Source organism: Bison bison, unplaced genomic scaffold, assembly GCF_000754665.1.
Source record: "Bison bison bison isolate TAMUID 2011002044 unplaced genomic scaffold, Bison_UMD1.0 scf7180017864362, whole genome shotgun sequence".
NCBI classification, from domain to species: Eukaryota; Metazoa; Chordata; class Mammalia; order Artiodactyla; family Bovidae; genus Bison; species Bison bison.
The window spans coordinates 1,375,627-1,398,236 of NW_011494934.1; the positions used below are offsets into that span (position 1 = coordinate 1,375,627).

Sequence of the window (22,610 nt, forward strand, 5' to 3'; positions counted from 1 at the left end):
AGTGATGCTGGTGCTGCTGGTTTGTGGACCACACTTAGAAATAAATATGAACAATGGTCACTCTCTTCATACTGTATTTTATGAATTTATCCAACATGTTTTATTTTCTCTTAGCACATTGAGATATTTGTTCACGGATTTTTCATAGAATAATATTAAATATTGTTCTCTTATTAATTTAGCTTATGAATACTTCTTAAAAGTGAAATTAGGAAAATTTGGGCTACTTTATTACAGTTGTAGCTTAGTTTGAAATATAACTAGAGTTTTTAAAAGATGTAATTTCATTTAATTTGCATCTGCTGGTTAGCAGTTTTGATAAACATTGAGTTCTAATCTTGGGCAGACTTTGTAGGTTTATTGGCTAACATGTCTTAAATTTTTTTTGACATAAATGAAATCATTCTTTTAGCTTTTCATCTTTCTTAATGACTTTTGCTTAGCAGGCCAATAGCATTTTAACTTAACTAATACTGCATTAAAACTTAATTTTGGTGACCTGTTTTACGTTACTGCAATTATTTATACTGCTATTTACTTAAGTTACTATTTAACTTAAGGAAATTTTTCATCATATTTTGTATTCATATTTTTTATGTAAATTGTTTTCTACACTCTAATAGTTGGACTATATCTAGAAAGATAAATTTCTGCCATCTCCAACCATTGTTAAAAACGTACTTTCTCATCGAAATTCTGCTCAGCATAAGAACTGCTAAGGTGTACTCTTTACATTGCAACTTAATTAGGCTTTTTGGCTCTAACCTAGCTTAGTAATCAATTGAGGAAAAGAACTTTTGAAACAGAGTCCTTACTTAAATTAGAAATGACCTGATTTTTAACCAGATAATGTAGTTATAGACCTGCTGCTGCTGCTAAGTCACTTCAGTCGTGTCCGACTCTGTGCGACCCCATAGACGGCAGCCCAGTAGGCTCCCCCGTCCCTGGGATTCTCCAGGCAAGAACACTGGAGTGGGTTGCCATTTCCTTCTCCAATGCATGAAAGTGAAAAGTGAAAGTGAAGTTGCTCAGTCGTGTCCGACTCTTAGCAACCCCAAGGACTGCAGCCTATCAGGCTCCTCCGTCCATGGGATTTTCCAGGCGAGAGTACTGGAGTGGGGTGCCATTGCCTTCTCCGGTTATAGACCTGAGTTATGTTCTTATTTCATAATAATGAAGCCATCATGAGCTATTTCACTGTTTCAGGCTCTTTTGCTTCTTCTCTGTTCATTGGCTTCAGACTTCCTACAGTTTATAGTGCCTCTTTGGCACTTCTAGTTCAGTCTTAAACCACTATCAGTTTGCTCTACTGATATTAAATCCTCATGCCTTACTTTACACACAGTTTCTATAGGGTACTTTGAAAATGGCCTGTGATTCTTTCATTAGAATGAGCCATGGAGATGCTATTGGAAACTTACAGAAGCTTTTCTGTATGCTTCTATATGCACAGTTACATTTTATATATATGTAGTTTTTAAAATTCCATATAATTGTTTTCTGTTTACACATCAGTAAAGTTTTTTGAGTATTTTCTTCCATGTCATTTTAAGCTGGTTGATATTCTAAAAGTAACTTTTGGATTTTTCTTTAGTTAAAACTGAAATAAAATAAAACTTCAAAATTTTAGTACAGTTGACTCATGAACAGCATGGGTTTGAATTGCATAGGTCCATTTACACATGGATTTTTTCCCAATAATATGTGTACTGTGCTAAGCTTAGTCACTCAGTTGTGTCTTGACTCTTTGTGACCACATAGACTGTAGCCTGCCAGGCTCTTCTGTCCATGAAATTCTCTAGGCAAGAATACTGGAGTGGGTTGCCACACCCTTCTCAATAATACCTGTAGTACTACATAATGCATGTATGCAGAACCTTGGATAGGGAAAGCCAATTCTAACATTGTACTCAGATTTTAGACTTGGAGGAGGGTCAGTGCTGCATTGTTCAAGGATCAACTGTATCATTAATTTTGTGTAAAAAAAATTTTTTTTCATTTAGATAGATTTCTTAGTATACTTTTTGTCCCTTAAGCAGGCTATTAGTTAGCTTTTCACTTTTAAATGTTACTTGATTACTAGCAATAAAATTAGATTGAAATTGGTTGTTTCCCTTTTTATGAAAAAGTTAGATATGTTTATTATTAAAATTGACACCATACATGAAAAGGATATATAAAGGAAAAACTAAAACTCCACTGTTTCTCTCCTCCTCATGCTCTCCTTTCAGTCTCTCTCCCTAAATGAAGGCCCTGTTGATAGTCTAATGTGTCTAATCCGGACATTTTCTATGCCAATATATAATATTGCTACTCTTTTTTTACCCTGTGACACAACTGAGATTCAGTTTTTTTTTTTTTAACAGTTTTTTAAGGTGTGAGTTTTATAATTGATTTAAGACTGCAATTAAAAAGTCAGAATGTCTTGGTTTTAAAATGTGTTTATGTATTTCTAAGTTTATTCTAAAGAGGCTAATAAGACTTCTGCATTTTGTTTGTTTAAAGGCGAGTTTCTTCCCTAATGTGGGAAGTTCGATATATAGAGCATAATACACGAACATTTAATGAGCCTGGAAGCCCTATTGTGAAATCTGCTAAATTTGTGACTGATCTTCTTCTACATTTTATAAAGTGAGTTATTTTTCCACACTTAATTATATTACTGTAATAATTAATGGTGGTATTTTAAAATGTAAAATGTCAAAACATAGAATGCAATCATTTTTTATTAGACGCCTTGTCATACTACACAAATATGTGCTGTGATACAACCACAGGTCCTCTCCAAATAGGAAGCATATGTAAGTTCATTGGCTAATAATAATTATGAAATCATAGAGATTGTATTACAGTTGTGTTCTGATTTACATAAGAAAACATGGATGTTTCTCTAAATCCAATGTTGGATAATAATAGCAAGCTTTTATTGAACATGCAATGTTTTAGCTAAATAAGCTCTTCTAAGTCAAATAAAAATCTAACAGGTGGGAGAGGTCATTATCTGTAATTTACAGTTAAGAAAATTAAATCTTTTAGAGGTTAACTTGTTTGATTTTCACAGTACATGATTGTCTGCCATTTTATTTGAGAACCTTTCACCTTAATATTGTATTATCCCTGTCAGGTTGATGAAAAAGTATTCAAATAGGTCAGCAGGAAACTGAACTTGAACATTCAAGGCTTTTTTCTTCAAAGTGAAGTTTATTTCCCCATTAATTAATCCCGTACCAAGAGTGATAGCTATATTTCAGACAGTAGGGTTTTTATTTCCTTGTCTTATGGATTTTATGTATTCGTAGACTGAGTTGAGTCTTCTAAACTGAAGCCAGAGGAGTGGATCATATGTTTTGTATAAAATACAGCTCTGAATTTGTATTAAGGTTATTTATATTTGATAATTTTTTTCTCATTAATCAAATAGGATATTTTATAATTTAAGTTTCAATACTCTCCTGCTATCAGCTTTCATTTTTATATAAAGGGATTATTGAGGCTTTTTATTTAAACATATTCAGCTTCATTCTCATTACTCAGCATAATCATAGGGTCCCTTTTCTTGGTGTTAGGTGGGTTTGTTTTTGTTTGTTTTGCTAAGGAATGTAGGTAATTCCTATATGAAAAACCACCAAAGAAAATTAGTACAGTAAGCTTAATGCCCTTCCTCTACTTTATTCTCTAAGGAAATGCTTTGCATTTCAAGTAGTGAGTAGTTCCAGGGCTGCTGTTGCTAGGCTTTTGCTGATTTTCAATAAAATTGATAATCAAGATAATAAAAACTTAGTTATCCTCAGGAAACTGTTTATATAACTTGGTTATAAAATTTATAATATCTTAACTAAAATTTTTAATTTTGTGTTTTATCATGTATGTTATGAACATCTACTTTTCCAAAGAAATAGGGATCAGTAGAATCACATGATCCATTGATATTTTAGCAAATTAATTTAGATGAAGCCACTATTTTTATGTTTGGAATAGGCTTTGAAATTGTATTTCTTTCAAATAGTTATTTTGAAATGCCTTATGAAAATAGATTAAAATAATAGTGCATTATGTTGTATATATCTAAAAGTGGTTTTAGATATATACAGTTTTTTAATGGTATATAATTTGTTGAAAACCACTTTCGGCTGGTAGTACTTTTCAGGATGTTTTGTATGTCTTGAAATTTTGGTAACTACTTTTTAATTGAGTTATTTGGCCGAATTTCAAGTAATAGATACATACAAAATGTTGTAATAGATACTTGGAGATAGAAATGCATAATTACCCTGTTAATACAGCTTTATAGGGTAGATAAATCTGTGACTAATTGTAATACAGGGAAAAGGTAAAAAGAGTTTGTGTGAATGTTTAGATGAAGGATAGGGTCACTTCTGGCTATGAGAGTGGGATTTCAGGCACAGGGAGATATGTGTTAAGATGTATGGACAAAGTAGATAGTGATTCAAAAGTTAGATGGGAACAAAGAACTTCCAGGGATGGGGAATGGCATGAGGGAGAGAAGTAAAGATTTGTTAAGGGAATTGAGTACATTGAAATCAGGTGAAGTAGAGAGTACATGAGCAGAAGTAATAGTGGTAGAAGTGCTAAACTTGAGTTTAGACCATATCACAGAGGACCTCAAATGCTGATCTAACAAATTATACTTAAAATAGGTGCATAGGAAGCAAGAGGCTATTGAAAATATTTGTGCATGAGAATAGCATGAGGCATGCTGTGCCTGAAAAATACTAATTTGAATGCAGTGTCTAGTGTTAACTGATGGGGAAGAGACAGAAAGCGAAGGACTATTGAAATTATTTTAACATGAGAATAACATGATGCAAATTGCTTTAAAAAATACTAATTTGACTGCAGATTGACTTCGATAGCTGACCAAGTAAGAAGTGAGGGAAACTTAATTTATGAAAGTGAGAAGCAGGCAGATGTCAAGAGATTTTGAAGGTGGAATCACAGAACTTGACCGGTGATTGGGTATATGAGGAGGAGGCAAAGGAAGAGATACAAAAAACCATTCCTTACTGTGTGAATGAAAAAAAGTTGAAAAGGGAGAGTGGGAAATGACAATTGGATGTAGACATGGGAATTTTAGATGATGGTAGCAATCACCTGAAGAGTCAAACCAAGTTATAGGAATTTGGAGTTCATTAACACAGAAAAACTGCAGATATATAAGATGACCTGGGCAAAAGGTATGGACGATAGCTAAGGACAAAATTTTAGGGAATGCCTATGCTTAAGAATAAAAGGAAGAAGGAACAGAAGACGGGAGGTAAACTAGCTATCTCTTGTAGACCGAAGAAGGAGGGAAAGTATTCTAGGCACAGCAGTGACCTGAGCAAATCCTGAGATGGGAATTGGGCTTGGTGTGATGAAATGGGCCAGGGTAGAGGCTTCATGTGGAGGGGAGGGGAGGGGCAGGGGCAGATGTGTGTGCATAGGGTTTTGGAGTTAACTGATGAAGAAAGTCTTCAGCTCAAAAGTTTTATCTTAAAATCTGGTTTTAGTAACAGGTTTAAAGGACAAAAATCTCGTGACTCCAGTCTTGTATACTAACATTTCCTTGTTATTTAGGGATCAGACTTGTTATAACATAATTCCACTCTACAATTCAATGAAGAAGAAAGTTTTGTCTGACTCTGAGGTATTTAATATTTCATTACGATTACTACATTGGTTGTGTCCTATATATAAAAAGAAATTTACACATAGTAGTTTTCAGACAACTGCTATTATGAAATTTTTTTTTGCCTAATGCTCTCAGTTAACTTAAAAAAAAAAAGAGTCAGAATTGTTTCAGTTAAAATTGTTTTAAACAGTGGGTGGAGGGAGACTTTTTAAAATGAGTCAGTTAAGTGTTACAGTATCATATATACTATGGGTTTTCCAGAATATAAAGGAGATAATTGCTATTAAAAGACTGTAGAATATAGTGGAACCTTGAATATTTTATTAATCTGATAAATTCTTGCTTCAAAGGAAGAAGAGAAAGAAGATGCTGATGTGCCAGGAACTTCTACCCGGAAAAGGAAGGTAATAAATTTTTGTTTTAGCAAAGTACTTTATATGAATTAAAATGTATTGAGCAGTTTTTTACTTTTAGTAGTTTCAAAGATAGATTAAGTATTACTTCCAAATTAGCTTCCATCACAAAAATGCATGGTTTTCAGAACTAGATGAGTGATGCTTTCTTTTATCTGAATTACTCTATTATTACCTAGTTATCCAAGATTAAAAATGAAAATTGTATTATATGTTATTTTATTGATATATTTGAACATTTAATTTAGGACCATCAGCCTAGAAGAAGATTACGTAACAGAGCACAGTCTTACGATATTCAAGCATGGAAGAAACAGTGTCAAGAATTGTTAAATCTCATATTTCAATGTGAAGATTCTGAGCCTTTCCGCCAGCCAGTAGATCTTCTTGAATATCCAGTAAGTATTTCTGAGAATACTTGCCACTTTGATTTTTGTGTATATATATATGTATCTTATACATGACAGTTTACTATTTATTTTTATGATTATAGTTTATTTACTTTTTATTTGAAACATGTTCCCATTATCCATCTGATTATGTAGAGCATCTAAATTGAACAATGTGGTAAAAAAGAAGTAGCCCTGGACTAAGACTCCAAAGAATTGAGTTATTGTCCCAGCTCTGCCTCTTACCAGTTCTACAGTTTTGAGCAAGTCACTTAGTTTTTATATCTGGTATATTTTTACCATATCCTTTTCCATTCTCATTTTATGGATTTATTATGGAAATTATCTAAGAAACAATAATACTTAATAATAATTATAATCTCTAAGATTAATAAAAATCTCTAAATCATTATTACAGAGTTATAGAAATGGAATGAGACTATTACTACTTATTATTAAACATTAAAATAGATTTTAAATTGAAACTATATAAATGTAAAGTGGTGTTATTGTATATGTAGGTTATGCCAATTTATGATTTTTATGGAATTCATGGTAGAAAGTTTGAGTAAACATGTTATAAGTATTTATTTTTTGATTGCAATCTTAGCAATCTAAATTTAATTTTGAATAATTTTTGTATTCTTTGTTTTAGTTATTAAAGATTGCATGGTTTCAAATGATAATTAAATTTTTTATAAGAGATCATGACCTGGTTGTGGTATCTGTTGTGGCTTTTATAATAAGTTTTGTTATGTATGTATTCTAATTTGCAGTGGTGAAATAGAGAAATTTCATTGATAGATACCATAAAATGACTCTTTTCTTATCATTTAAAAATCAAGAAACATGTAATCTTAAATGTAGAAGATAAATCTTTAATTCTGACAGTGTGATAAATTAGACTAATTCAAACCCTACCATCTGAAAACCTCTGAGAAGAAATAAGCTAATGCTGTAGTGCTCTGATTTTCATTTCTCTTTGTTTTTGGAACCTGTGGATTTCCCTTTGTTTCTTGAAAGCCCAAGTATGTATTTCATAATTTCTAAGCCCAGGTGTCCTCACTGAAAAATTCTGCCAGATGTTTAAAGAATTAACACAAATTCTGCACTCTTCCTCAAGATAAGGAATGCTTCTGTACTCATTCTATGAAACCAGTTATTATCCTGGTGTCAAAAACAGTACTAAAGAAGAAAATGCAAAAATTCCTAATAAAATATCAGCAAATAGAATTCACCAGTATATAAAAATGGTTTTGTACCCTAAGTGGGTTTTTTTTTTCTCAGGGATATAAGGCTGGTTCAGTATTTAAAAATCAATCATTGTAATTAATTACTAAGGGAAAAATGACATCATATCAATGCAGAAAAGGGATTTGACAAAATTCAGAGCACATTTGTTTTAAGAATGTACACATTGGGTATGGTACACTGTAATCGTTGTGGCCATGGGAGGAAATGAGAATGAGTCTTGGAAGGAAGAAATTTATTATACTTGCATGTCCCAGAGAGGGGTTCACCAGATGCCTCTTAAGGCTCAGGGCGAGCATAAGGTTTTAGTCAGGTTGCAGAAAATAGGAGGAAAGGAAAACCTTAGGCCAGAGATTTCCATGAGAGGCAAGGCTGGGCCTAGTCACCAGCTTAAGATGGGCTAGTTTGAATTACTCCAGTGGACTTCAGGGAAGGAGGGTGGTCTCTAGTTGTCTTAATACTAATTCCTGACCCAGGATGATTCAGGGCAGAGGAAATACTGGTTGGTGTGTGAGGATTGCTTAAGGACATGGTCAGTTTGCATATGAAAGATATATTCCTAGCACAACCCTTTGCTATTTCTAAGAATTGCCTAGCCCTCGGAAAGAGGCAGTCTCTCCTTAGGCCTGTATGGCCCCCCAAGTGTCAAAAGAGTATCAAGAATACAGAAAGATAATTAGTATAGCTGGCCCTATGATGAATGAATATCAACTAGACCTACATAATGTAAGAAAACAACAACATTGATGATAAAAACAAACTCTTAAAAAAACTAGGAATAAAAGGGAACGTCCATAACTTGATAAAGAACATCTGTTAAAAAACCTACAGCTAACCTCATGCTTAAACATGAAAAACTGAATGCTTTCCCCCTAAGACTGTGAGTGATGCAAAAATATCCGCTGTTATTCTCACCACCGCTATTTAACATAGTACAGCAAATTGTAGCCAGTGCAGTTAAGACAAGAAATGAAAATAAAAGGCATTGCAGATTGTAAAAAAAGAAAGAAAACTGTCCCTGTTGGTAAAAGGCAGTTTTACTGTTTGCTTTATGGTCAAACATACTTGATCATAATTTAAACTTAATGGGGTAGAGTCAAGTTACTATATTTTAAAAAATACAATTATATATTCTGGGGCTATGGAGAAGGTGTAGTATTATTTATTCCTCTTAAAAGATAACCATATTCAGATCATTTTATACTAGTTTGTTGCTTTTTACTCATTTCATTTGTGTGTTTCTATTACTTCTAATTTGTTGCTTTATTTTATACACAGTTGAGTACGGGAGATTGAGTGATTGTACTTTCCTCCATAAAATGAAGTGTAAAGACTTTGTGACAGATGTTTACATTCATAATTCTTGATTTGTGCAAAGTTCCCAATTGTACTAATTGTATTACTGAAGTTGAAATTAGCAGAACTAAGCGCTTCACGTTAATGTGATGTTATATTTCCGTTGTTTTTATTGTTTGTATGTCAGTTTTAAAGATACAGTTATGTTTCAGTGAATAAGCAGCCTGAAGAGTTTATGTGTAGCATAAACTTTTGGGTTTTTTTTACATCAAACTTGTAGTTTTAGAACTGAGTTTTTCAATATTGTTTTAATCTCCTTTTCCCAACACAACTCGATGCTTTACCTCTTTCTGAAGGCAAAAAAAAAGCAGAATTTATAAGTTCTTGAATGAGAGAAATCTTGTGTTGATTGCAATAGAAAGTTAGGGACATGAAAAAATAAAAATAAAAAATGACTTGGGAAAAAAGAAACCTTGAAGAGGGAAATAAGAAATGATTATTAATAGTTCTAGTAGTTGCAGTCATCACAGAAATTGTATATGAATCTCTTTTATGAGAAATAATGCATCATCATTACTATTAATAATATGACCTGTTTTCCTTCTCTTAGGACTACAGAGACATCATTGACACTCCAATGGATTTTGCTACCGTTAGAGAGACTTTAGAGGCTGGGAATTATGAGTCACCAATGGAGTTATGTAAAGATGTCAGACTTATTTTTAGTAATTCCAAAGCATATACACCAAGCAAAAGATCAAGGGTATATAATTTAATTGCTTTTTTTCTGTCTGAATTAAATGAAATTAATAGAAATGTATGTTAAGTAACTAAATCCTATGTTTAATTAAAATTTAGAGCTAAGTTGACAAACTTTCTATTAGGTTCTTAACCTAGGGGAAAGAAGAATTCACATCTTTCTGTTTTATTTCTTCTGTGAAAATTCCTGATGTCATTTAATGTTTAGGAATGTTACTTTTCTTGAAGATCGTGTAGTTGAATAGATACTGTCCTGATACATGTTAGAGGTACATGTGCTTAACTTTTTCAGCGATGTTCTACTTTCTGGAAAGGAGCATTTTTTTCTGTATAATGCTCATATAATTTAAAAAAAAATGAGTAAAACTTTCTTTGGCCAAATACAGAAATAATTTGTCATAATGCTAAATAAAAAAATAATTTTAATAATGCTTCAGTTTTAGTGTTTGTCAAAAGAGATTGAGAAAAAGCAACATTTTAAATTCTAAAAAAGTTTTGCTAGAAAAATATTTAAATTTATATGTTAGTATTTTCTGAACAGCCATTTTCTTTGCAGAATGTTTGAACGGTTTTTTTTTCTTTATAGATTTACAGCATGAGTTTGCGCCTATCTGCTTTTTTTGAAGAACACATTAGTTCAGTTTTATCAGATTATAAATCTGCCCTTCGTTTTCATAAAAGAAATACAATAACAAAAAGGAGGAGGAAAAGAAATAGAAGCAGCTCTGTTTCCAGTAGTGCCGCATCAAGGTATTTGATTTCTTTTAAATATCATCAACTGATCTATATAACTTTGTCATCTAAGTGGTAGAACTTGGTGTTTTTTAATACTTCCTTTACTATTCCCTATATTGCAGAATGATATATTTGACATGCAAGTTCCTATGATGTGGAGGATTTTTAATCTTTTAACTAAAGCTATACTAGTGTAAGTGCTTAAATTCAAACTGCTAAATCTGTACAGTTAAATAGCATTTTTAGGATAGTGATGGCATCATGCTTTCTGTCATATAACTATAGCATTTACAGCAATCCTTCACTAAATATTCACTTTTCAAAGGCTCACAACCATATGAAATCCACTACAAATCTCATATTTTAACATATTTCATAACAGTACAAATATTGAATCCAGCAGTATTATAAAACTATTTTATTCATTCCCATAGAATTATAAGAATGACTAATGATACTATTTTATTTACAGCCCTGAAAGGAAAAAGAGGATCTTAAAACCCCAGCTGAAGTCAGATATTACTACCTCTCCATTCTCTGCACCTACACGGTCAATACCACCAAGGCACAACACTGCTCAGATAAATGGTAAAACGGAATCCAGTTCTGTGGTTCGAACCAGAAGCAATCGAGTGGTGGTAGATCCAGTTACCACTGAGCAACCATCTACTTCTTCAGCAGCAAAGACTTTTATTTCAAAAGCTAACACATCTGCAGTGCCGGGGAAAACAAGTAAGAATCAGCTACAGTTTCTAAACGGGTGTGTGTGTGTGTGTGTGTGTGTGTATGTGTATATATATATATATATATAAAATGCATTTTTTAAGTACTTACTTTGCCAAATGGGATATATTAGATTAAGTAAATTCCAGCAGACACCAGAATTTTACTCTTCTTTATTGTTAGTTTTCCTTTTCTTTATCATTTTTGCATTTCTTAAAAAATTTTGTTTTATTGACAAAAGATACTGAGGTTTAGGAGTGTCAGTATAAGATAATGCTTAAAATGGTGGGAAAAATGGCAAATCTGATCCAGACTGCCTGAGTTTAAATCCTGGAAGCCAGACTTGATAGCAGTTTGCTAGCACTTGCCTTGATAATCTTTTGGTGACTGGATAGCTTCTGAAAGGACTGAAATTATTATGTAAGCCTTTTCCCTTTTTGAAAGTAGATTTCTTACAGAAGGTTTAAGCATCCTCCAGGTTTTGTCTTATTGGCTAATTCACACAATTCACATTAAAAGTAATCGTAACCTTCTTGCTTGTTTGAAGGTTAAATAATTTAACTCTTAGCTTGTAATCTCCTGTATGTGTGTTTTAGTTCTAGAGAATTCTGTGAAACATTCCAAAACCTTGAATACTCTTTCAAGTCCTGGTCAGTCCAATTTTAGTCATGGCACTAGGAATAATTCTACAAAAGAAAATATGGAAAAGGAAAAGCCAGCCAAACGTAAAATGAAATCATCTGTGCTCTCAAAGACACCCCCTCTCTCAAAGTCATCACCTGTCATTGAGCAAGGTACCGTAGACTTACAAATGATGATTCTATTGGAGATAACACATTCATTTTTTTAGGTTGCTCATTTAAAAGTCACATATTCTGTATCAGTTGATAAATTTACTGAGACATCTTTTGATTCATACCAAAAGCAAACGGTATTATTATTAAATTTTAAAAGCCAATAAAAACTTGCTGTATGAAAAATAAAATCATATTCTAAAATCAAAGGCTTTTTAATGATACAGATTTAATAGTTTTAAACTTAATTATTACAGAACCCAAAAAAGTATCTCCAATAAGTTTAAATAAGTTGAATTTAGCTAACCCAGTATAGCATTAAAAAAAAATTTTTTTTTCAAGTTTTTTACATCACAAAATTCAACATATTGATCTTTAAATAATCCATATTCTTAAATATTAAATTATTCCAGATTCTTTTGTCTACACATTTTCATTGTAAAGCCTTTATGTTTGAAGGATGGAGAAAGTAACTGATAAAATACAACATATGACATGTTAAAACAATTAGGTCTTCTTGGTAGCAGACAGCTCAAGGATATGCATTTTTTGTCATGACTTCCAGAGTATGTCTAGACCATTTCCTTTTCAGTATTCCCCCAAGAAACCTCTCACAATTTAATTTTTGTACTGAAACGACCCCATTTTGATTAATGATTTTGGGATCTACCCACCTAAATAAGCTTAAAATCAGTGAGTCATCCTAGCCTTCTCTTCAGCAACCAAATCTGCTTGTTTCTTTCTGCCTCCTTAACATCTCCTGAATCCATTTCCTCTGTTCCATTTTCATTTCCACAAACTGTCATGCTCTTGTATCTGCTATCCCTGCCTCAGTTCTCAACTCTTCCTTACTCAGTCCATCTTCCACCGTTCAGTGACCTTTCTCATCATGTGCACAAGACACACACACACGCAGAATTAAGATCCTTCCCTTCCTTCAAATCATACGTGGAATCAGAATGTAATGTTGTTTATGTCAAGCAGTGAAGAGTCTTGTATAACAACGTTGCCTAACATTGCAGCTGTCCTTACTTTTCTTTCTCCCTTTTCTGTCCCAGCCATCCTAAAACACTTGAAAGTCCCTAAATATTCTTGTCATTTCTTCCTTTTTTTGAATTTTTTTTTCCCTTACTGGTTGTTTCCTATTCATTGCCTTTGTGGCCCTTATAATGTTGATAGAGTTATTCTTTTTTACATTGTCTATCTCCAGTAGAATCCAAACTCGTGTTTGCTCATATTTTAATTACCTGTACTTAGTATATAGTAGACAATGTTTAAATAAATCAGCAAATGACTTTATATGTGAGTGTTTTACATTTTTATACTAGCTTCCTTTCTGAACTGAATTCAGAGTTTGGAATGTTTTATATTGGCCTTGCTTCTGTTAGTCCTGAATTCTGGAGAAATCAAATGTATGTAGAGAATTGGTTCTAGCATTATGATAGGGGAGGTTCAGTAGCCAATTTGATTGATAGGTTTTGGGTATTACATATGCCAGTACAGTACAGAAATATGATAAGCTATTACATAACTCATTAATGATGACTGTTGGTACTTGAACACTATTAGAAACAAGAGCTGCTGCTGCTGCTGCTGCTTAGTCGCTTCAGTCGTGTCCAACTCTGTGCGACCCCAGAGACGGCAGCCCACCAGGCTCCCCCTTCTCTAGGATTCTCCAGGCACAAACACTGGAGTGGGCCACCATTTCCTTCTCCAGTGCGTGAAAGTGAAAGGTGAAAGTGAAGTCGCTCAGTCATGTCCAACTCTTAGTGATCCCATGGACTGCAGCCTTCCAGGCTCCTCCGCCCATGGGATTTTACAATTGAAATACAATACAAGCCACATGTGTTCTTGTAACCACATATAGCAACAGCAAACAGGTGAAATTACCAGTTTTAACAGTGTATTTTATTTACTCCATTATATCCAAAATATCATTTCAGTGTGTAATCAGTATTTCAAAATGTATACTGCCTCAATATTCAAATTTAATTAAAAATTCAGTTGCTCAATTGCAGTTACATTTCAAGTGCTCAGTCGCCACATGGTTAGTGGTAATACTATCACAGGATAATACAGGTCCAAATGAATGATTTCAAAAGCTATTTAGCTCTTGAATTCCTTTTTTAAAGAACTGCGTTGATTCTTAACCTTTTTAGGTAATGTATTTTGTCAAGTTTGAAGACCTTGTAGTTTTTTTCCCCAAAAAATGCACATAGGCATATCCACACAAAATTTGGGCCAATTCAAGGGCTTCCCTGATAGCTCAGATGGTAAAGAATCTACCTGCAAGGCAGGAGACCTGAGTTGGATTTGTGGGTCGGGAAGATCCCCTGAAGAAGGGAATGGCAACCCACTCCAATATTCTTGCCTGGAGAATCTTACAGACAGAGGAGCCTGGTGGGCTACAGTCTGTAGAGTTACAAAGAGTCAGACACGAATGAGCGACTAACATACACACACACCTACCTACTACACCCCATCCCACCCCCTTACCTCCTAGAGTCCTTGAAGCTAGTCTGTAGAACTTGTGTAGGATATATTCACTGGATATTTATTTACCAGTAGTCTTATGTAAAACAAATGGAAAGATAGCACAGAATCTTAAAGAGTCCTCAGGCCAACTAAGGGTTGTTGTTGGAAAATACCTGATTACTTTATGCACACACACATTCACCACTCCCCTGTTATGCAAAACCACTAATATGAAGAAAAGTTATTAGTACTGTGGGGTCAGGGTTTGAGGGCTTTGCCTTCTTCCCCTGCTCTTGGCTCAGATACTCCATCTCTGAGACAGTTACTTCTTGAAATTTACAAAGCACTCTATGATTGAAGCTCAGGACAAAAAATGAAGAAGCATTCTCTTTAATGGCACAAAGTATAGAATTTTGGAAGAAAAAAGTAGTAGTGCATGTTTGTCATCTTTTTCTTCATCTGAAAGGGTAATAAGCATTTTCTTTTTTTTTTTTACCATAGAAAGGCAGTTCATGATTTGCAGTTCCTACAAATCTAGAATTTGATCTTCAGATTTTTTTTAATAAAGCATAATAGCCTTTATTACAGAGTTTGTTATAATGGGATTTTAACACACATAGTGGATTTGATTGATACATGCAGCTAGTATTGCTTATGATGATAAATCAATCATTTGCCGTTCAGTAACATAGGAGATAGGACTGTTCCCAAAAAAAGAGCTTGTGAAGAAAACTGCCATTTAGCTGTTTCTCTTAACCCTCTTTTAAAAATTCTGTGAGCAAGAGTAATTTATTTCTACTTTTGTAAAAAGGATAGATGTATCAGAGCCATAGTAGTGTCTATGGAGAACAACGGGTATAAATTATTCCAGTAGATGTATTCTCAAACCTTTTGCGTAGGAGTTAGTAGAAGAGGAAATCCTTTTTTACTTCTGAGGAATGTAAAGAAATATTTAGAGTATAAATTCTTCCCTGACATCAGAGAGTCATGGTCATCACATCCAGTAGAGGGTTAAATAAGCATTAGACTCATTCCAGTTTTGATAGTCCCTTTTTCCACTTCCATCTGTAGTAACAAAAATGATGAGAGGAAAGTAGAGGGGATGATAATGCTTATTTATTCAGATTACAAAGCTTAAAGGCCATAGGTTTTATGCTAAGATTATTTTCCATAATTGAACTACTTGATAGTAGGAATATAGGAAAATCCTGTTAATGGAGTAAACCCTAAAATGTTGTGTTATGGTGAAGTTCCATATGAGTAAACAGGGTTACTTTGTATAATGAAAACAATGCTTATACATTAGAATGTGTAGTAAAGGTAGTAGGAGTAAGAAACTTGGCTAATTTCTAGCTTTATCATAATTTGCACTATTAGGTCATTTATTTGCTGATTTTCATTTCTCTCTTGTCAAGTCGTCAGTGACTTCATTAAGGATGTTTCTCCTCTGTGAGTTTTAAATAGAAGATCAATAATATCTTTAAGCTATTAACTTTTTGTCAGTTCTTTTTCTCAAAGTAGTAAAAAAAAAAATTAGGATTATATCATGATGTGTAAGTATAGCAGTGAGGCTTACTGACTAGTTCAAGGGTCAGATAAGAGAGCAATTTCATATATTAAGTGTACTGTTGTTGCCTTTCAGCAGACTGTAGAAACAATGCTCTTGTACCTGGAAGCATTCAAGTAAACGGCCATGGAGGGCAGCCGTCTAAGCTTGTGAAGAGGGGACCTGGGAGGAAGCCTAAGGTGGAAGTTAATAACAGCAGTGGTGAAGTTACACACAAGAAGAGGGGTCGGAAGCCCAAAAAGCTCCAGTACACAAAGCCTGAAGTTTCGGAGCAAAATAGCGTGCATCCCATCAGGGATGAAGTAGTTCCTTCCTCAACCTGCAGTTTTCTTTCTGAAACTAATATCATAAAGGAGGATTTGTTACAGAAAAAGAGTCGTGGAGGCAGAAAACCCAAAAGGAAGATGAAGACACAAAAACTAGACTCAGATCTCATAGTTCCTACAAGTGTTAAAATGCTAAGGAGAAGTAACCGAAAAAAGACAGATGATCCCATGGATGAGGAGGAGGAGTTTGAGGAACTTAAAGGCTCTGAACCTCACATGAGAACTAGAAATCAAGGTCGAAGGACAGCCTTCTATAATGAGGATGACTCTGAAGAGGAGCAAAGGCAGCTGTTGTTTGAAGACACTTCTTTGACTTTTGGAACCTCTAGTAGAGGACGAGTCCGAAAGTTGACTGAAAAAGCAAAAGCTAATTTAATTGGGTGGTAACTTGCACCAAAATATTTTACTTCAAAATCTATAAAGCAGGTACAGTTAAGGAGTATGTAGAACTAAGGCTTCTGCTTCCTTGCTGCTATGACGGATATGGGAATGTTATGATTTGATTTGCAAAAAAACAAACTTACAAGATGCTTCACTTCTTTAAATGAATATATATATATAAATATATACATATATATTTTAAATGTTTGCTATTTATTGCCCTTAGATAGGTTATGCATTTCAACATTCATTTCATTTACTGTTCAAAGCAAAAGAAATTGAGGCTCTATAATGAACTCCCAATTTATTTCTGGAAAAGACAGTTCTGCTACACTCTTAAGGAGCGTATAATATTCCTTAGTGATAGAGCATTTTATGTTAAAATGAATTATTTTTGACCAAGCCAGGTACATTTCTGTTTATACAGAAGTCTTGCCCCTAGGAGGACAGGTGTTAACCAGAGTAGCAGTGAATTAAGAATTGTGTTTCCTCTAAAGATAAATTTAAAATTCCCACCATTTGATACCCTGAAAAGTTTAATTTTAATTATAGAATGTTCATCTACAGAGAATCTAGAGGAGGCTTTTGCTGTATTCCATTTCTGCCAAACTTAAGAGAAAAATGTACTGATAAAAAGGAAACATATCCACATTGGAAAACATTTGACTGTCTAATTTTTCAGACCTTGATTCTTATGTCAATCACTCAATCTCTGTTTATTGTGCCAAAGACTGAGAATCAGTGCAGTGGAAAGCCTGTTTTTGACTGTCAGGACAGCATACACTTTTTCAATATTGGAAAGGCTATATATTATTCTAAAGAGCAAGTTATTAAAGAGTTATGCTGAGATGTATCTTTTTTTGGTACTAATAGTAGAAAATAATGCACTGGTGGGTCCTTTGACAGAGATGTTTTAGAGAAAATGTTTAAGTGGTTAAAGGATTCAAGGAAAATAACAGGAAAAAGGTATGGGATTTGATGTTTACTTGTTAATCTGGATTAATGTCATTTCTAAACTTTAGACATATCTAATAGGCTAAAATGACTTACAAAGAAATGTGTCTGTGTGTGTATGTGTATATATTGACAAATGGGTATAATTGAATATATATACAAACACATACTTATATGCTATTACCCAGGTATAAATTCTTTTATCAGGATTTTTTAGATAGTGGTAGAATAAAAATAATTTTAAAAGGTCATACTTTATAGTTTAATTTTAAGGGGAAGATTGGTTATTTTCAATTATTAAAGGTTTAAAAATAGGCCAAATCACTTTTTATGCAATCATGTTTTATACAGTGGTCTCATTGCACATTGTGTTTTTTCTGCACTTTTTACGGTATCCTTCACGCTGGTATGTCAGTATACACCCAAGAAAAATTCCATTTAATGATTGTGCCTTGTATTCTATTATTTTTTGCATCATTAGTAAAATTAAGTTGTCTATTGTAAATGATAACTATATGACTTAGGAGAATGTATTGCTATATGTACTGCTATGGAAAAGGAAAGCAGTTATTTATTTGTTTATGGTACAGTTAGTTATTTTATACCTTAAAAACCGACATAAATACCATTTCTATTGTTTAAAGATTATTGTCCATTTTTTTAAAAGTTTAAAGAATGTAGTATTTTCTGAGGACTGGTATGGTACAAAAATGTAACCAAAATTTTCAGATACTACATTTTTAAAAAGCGAGGATGGGGAAAATATGTATCAGCATGGCCCTGGTGTAGAAGAATAATGTCTTTAATTGAATCTTGGCAAAATACATTACATAATTACTTGTGTAATATTTCTGGTAGGGATAAATGTTAGCTGTCAGTTGATTATGTCTTGAAAAAGAATGGAAAGTCACACATTTGGGGTTTTTAGATTGTTTGTAACTAAATTTGTACAGAAATTCTCCTGTGAAATTAAGTAAACCATTTTCCAGATCTTAACTGGATTGCTGTGATTTTGCAGTTGAAAATAATTTCAAATTTTTCAGGTTTTTTGTATATTTATTTTTTTCTAACAAATATATTTAACTATATAATTAAAGTTCAGTAGTTAAACTCTTCATAATGCAGAAATGGATGGCTTGGTTGTATAGTGAAACGAGTCTCTCAGTTACACCATTACTGGATATAATAGTGTGTATGTTTGAAATTTAAGTCATTAATTTGTTGCTTTTGAAGGCAATCTATTTGAAACATGTAATTTCCTGATGGTATCTGCATTGTATTAGAAAATAAGGCTATAAAATCCATTTTTGTAAAAAATATGTGTATAGTTTTAAGGTGTGTACAGAGAAGGGAAGAGCGTACACAGTCTTAGGAGTGAAATTCACTGCTAGTAGGGTGTATTAGTTCTAACACTTGAGCAAAAGAAACGAGTATTTACCATCTTACCTGCAAGAAGTAAATATTATTCCAATGCATTCTAAAGGCACTATATACTTATGACCTTATTTGCATATTATTAGACACTGGTTTCCTAGGCAAAAATGACTTGGATCAGCTTCTTTGTAATTGAAACACTTAAAATGTATTAGTAATAACCAGATATATCTAGATTTTATATTTTTATAATTTAGCTTCTATACACTGCAAAGTTGAATTGAGAAGTTTAAGTTATCACCATAGTCTTGTTCTGTGTTGACCATTAGAAAAATCTCTTCTTGGAGTCATTTAACACCAGGTATATACTGTTTATAGGTCAAAGGAAATGTTGGCGGTTGTCTTAGGTGAGCAATAAAAGAATACTAAGTTTATTCAAAGTTTCAGAATACAACTTTTGGTTACATTCTTAGAAAAATTGTATTTTTAAGTACCTAACCCTAATACTATTCTCTCCTTTGACCCCAACATTCTCAAGTTCCAGTGAAATGTTATAAAATTAGAGAATGTTGTAGATGAGCAGATAAACAGTCTGATTACAGTCCGATAACTCTGGGCAGTAGAAATATACTTCAAAAAAAAAGTGTATTCTTTTCAGTCTACTATTATTGCATTGGACCATTTTATGCATATATTCATGAACTAAAGATTTGGCCTTGTTTTCATTGTTTTTATTATTGCACATCACAAATTTGAAGACTGATAGTATTGTCACAAAATGATCTTCCTCTTTAAATTTATTTAGAATAAATGTGCAGAGTATTTGTGAGCTTGCTTAGGTCACATCTGAGACACGAAGTTTGGCTGAATCTAGTATCACTTGGACATGAATATGTAATATACACTGATCAACAAAAGATCCTTGTAGCATGTATGTTAACATTTTAAACTCTTCCTTATCTGCAATGCAGTAGGTTAATCAGACATTTTAACAAAAGTATTCAAGTAACATTTTTAGTTTATAATGCTAGTAGCATTATTTACATGTTTTGATATATGATTTGTAATATAAATTAGCTTCTCCAGTTTATAGTGTTTAATTCTAGCATTCCATTTTATACATGCATATATACCTCTCTCTCAGATGTCAACTGGAAGCAGTTTTGACTGTTTTCTACCTAATGAAGTCAAACTGTTATTCTGAATGTTTTTGTTCACCTGAAACTTATTTTTGAGTAGGTTGAAAGGACCAAGATACTTGAGTGTTAAAAGGGCTACAAGTGTCCTCTTTATATGCGGGAAATACATGATTGTAAAAGTCACAAAAGGGGAAGTACTTTTATGCTCTGTGGATTATCCAATATTAAGTTTTTTTAGATTGTTTTAAAACAGGTTGAGAAGTGGTTTAGTTAAATTTAGGTGACAATTTATTTTCCAACTAAAATTGAAAAATACACCTTTTCCTCACTTCCCTCCTTGCAGTTCCTCTCAGGTCCCAAGTTTCCAAGTGATTTGAACTAAATATTACATTTATTGAGAAGCTGTTTTTGTTCTTAATTATACTGAGCTAAGCACTCCAGATGGAAAGTCATTTTGTACTATGTACAATACCCAAGAAGAGGTCACATTGAGTCAGAAGACTGTAAGTACCACTTTTGACGCTCCAGATATTAACCTTGTACACACTGTAATAAAACAATTAGAAAATATTATGAGCTATAAATATATATATATTATTTTTAGTTTTGATAGCTCTGTGTTTAAATACTTTTTTAATGCAGATAAAATCATCAGGAAATTAACCTTATATGGCACAAACCAAATACATAATAGTGGGTGGCTCTGAGTTTCTACGTTTAAGGAGCTAAGAAAATAGGTTTGAGATGATAAATAGTACACACACCTATGATGCAGATGTACACATGCTCGTTACTTTTAAGATTGTGCTGTGTTGATTGATCACAATGAAATGTTATAAATTGAGACAAAATACAAAGTTACATTTTTGGACCATATTAAAACTGCAAGAAGATGGGGTCTTACTTAAAGATCTTTTAGACAACTGTTAAATCCTGTCACATGATATTTAGACGTGTAGAATGTAGCTCAATTTTTGAAAAGTAACTGACCTAGAGGGTTAATGTTGAAACTGACACATTTTCAAATTAAAATGCTTATTTTGTACAGAAAACAATGTTAAACACAAGCAAATCTGTTGTATGTAATAAGTAACAGAGTTTTAAAAAGAAATTAATTATTTAGCTTTATTGAGGTTTTTGGTTTTTCTTTCTGGAAACCTGAAGTATCATGTTATAAACGGCAGTCTCACACCAGAATAGCAGTGCCCTTTCTTTTTGTACATATTGATTGGACCTTTCTTTACTGTTAGGTGGACACTTTCTATGTTAGTTTTGAAGCATAATTCTTTGAATCCTTTTATACAAACTAGAATGTATGTGTAAGAATTCCTGTCCCTGCAATGTAGTAACTACAAACTTATTTTTAAATAAATAGAAAACTTGTTTTTCTAAGCTATTTTGTAGAGCCTCCTTTCTTTATTTTTACTTTGTAACACGAAAAGCACTCAGTACATAGTTTCAAGAGGTATTACATAAATGCTGTTACATTAGTGTTCCCAATGCCTTGTCTCCTTAGCAAAATGTTAAAATATATTAGCTAAGTAAAGGATTGTGGGTCCCCTACTGCTGCTGCTAAGTCACTTCAGTCGTGTCCGACTCTGTGTGACCCCATAGACGGCAGCCCACCAGGCTCCCCCGTCCCTGGGATTCTCCAGGCAAGAATACTGGAGTGGGTTGCCATTTCCTTCTCCAATGCATGAAAGTGAAAAGTGAAAGTGAAGTCGCTCACTCGTGTCTGAATCTTCACGACCTTGCCATTTCCTTCTCCAATGGGTCCCCTAATGTAATTAATTCCCCAAAAACCCAAAGGTTAGAAATGTATTTGCTTTTCATTGTGACAACTACATTGATTTGCTACTATGAATAAGTTACCATACAAGGTATAAATCTTTAAAACTTTCCTGTGAGAGATATTTCAAAGGAATAGTTCACTTAAGTATTTTCTCAAAAATATGAAGTGAAATTTCTGGGAAAATTAACTGGAAGAATGATGAAAACATTTCATTTGTTAAGCAGTTATACAAAATGAGATTTGTAAAGCTTTGGCTGTTTTTCTAGACAGATCAGTATACATTTTTATTGACATCCTGAGAATCCCAATTTTAGTACAAAGAGTACAAGACTATAATAAATGCAACTCCAGTTAAGCACGAGATAGTTTGTTTTTAGTGATCGTTTCTCCTTAATTTTGTTTAAATGACTTTGTATAAAACAAATTTTTAAGTTGAGGAAAGCAGATAAATGTTTCCAGGTACCTTTTCCTGAAGCATGCTGATACTAATACTTAGTTTATACTTAGGAGAACCAGCCAAGAAAAAGTTTATTTTTAGCAATCACATTTTACTAGTTTCTCTTTTGTAGTAGTACCAACTGTATGTTCCAGGCTAAGCTTGTCCATTATT

General features: G+C 33.1%; 1 protein-coding gene across 1 annotated transcript in view; it reads left to right on the top strand.

Annotated features, from left to right (window-relative positions):
• PHIP (pleckstrin homology domain interacting protein) overlaps window positions 1-18,741 on the top strand; it is a 113,052-nt gene extending 94,311 nt beyond the window's left edge. The window contains exons 29-37 of the mRNA XM_010855269.1: window positions 2,506-2,631; window positions 5,578-5,647; window positions 5,983-6,036; window positions 6,294-6,443; window positions 9,592-9,744; window positions 10,327-10,490; window positions 10,948-11,207; window positions 11,795-11,992; window positions 16,110-18,741. Of these exons, the coding sequence (XP_010853571.1) occupies window positions 2,506-2,631; window positions 5,578-5,647; window positions 5,983-6,036; window positions 6,294-6,443; window positions 9,592-9,744; window positions 10,327-10,490; window positions 10,948-11,207; window positions 11,795-11,992; window positions 16,110-16,747 (1,813 nt within the window). The 3' untranslated portion in view covers window positions 16,748-18,741. The remainder of the gene's footprint in view (window positions 1-2,505; window positions 2,632-5,577; window positions 5,648-5,982; window positions 6,037-6,293; window positions 6,444-9,591; window positions 9,745-10,326; window positions 10,491-10,947; window positions 11,208-11,794; window positions 11,993-16,109) is intronic.
• Window positions 18,742-22,610: the final 3,869 nt, after the last annotated feature.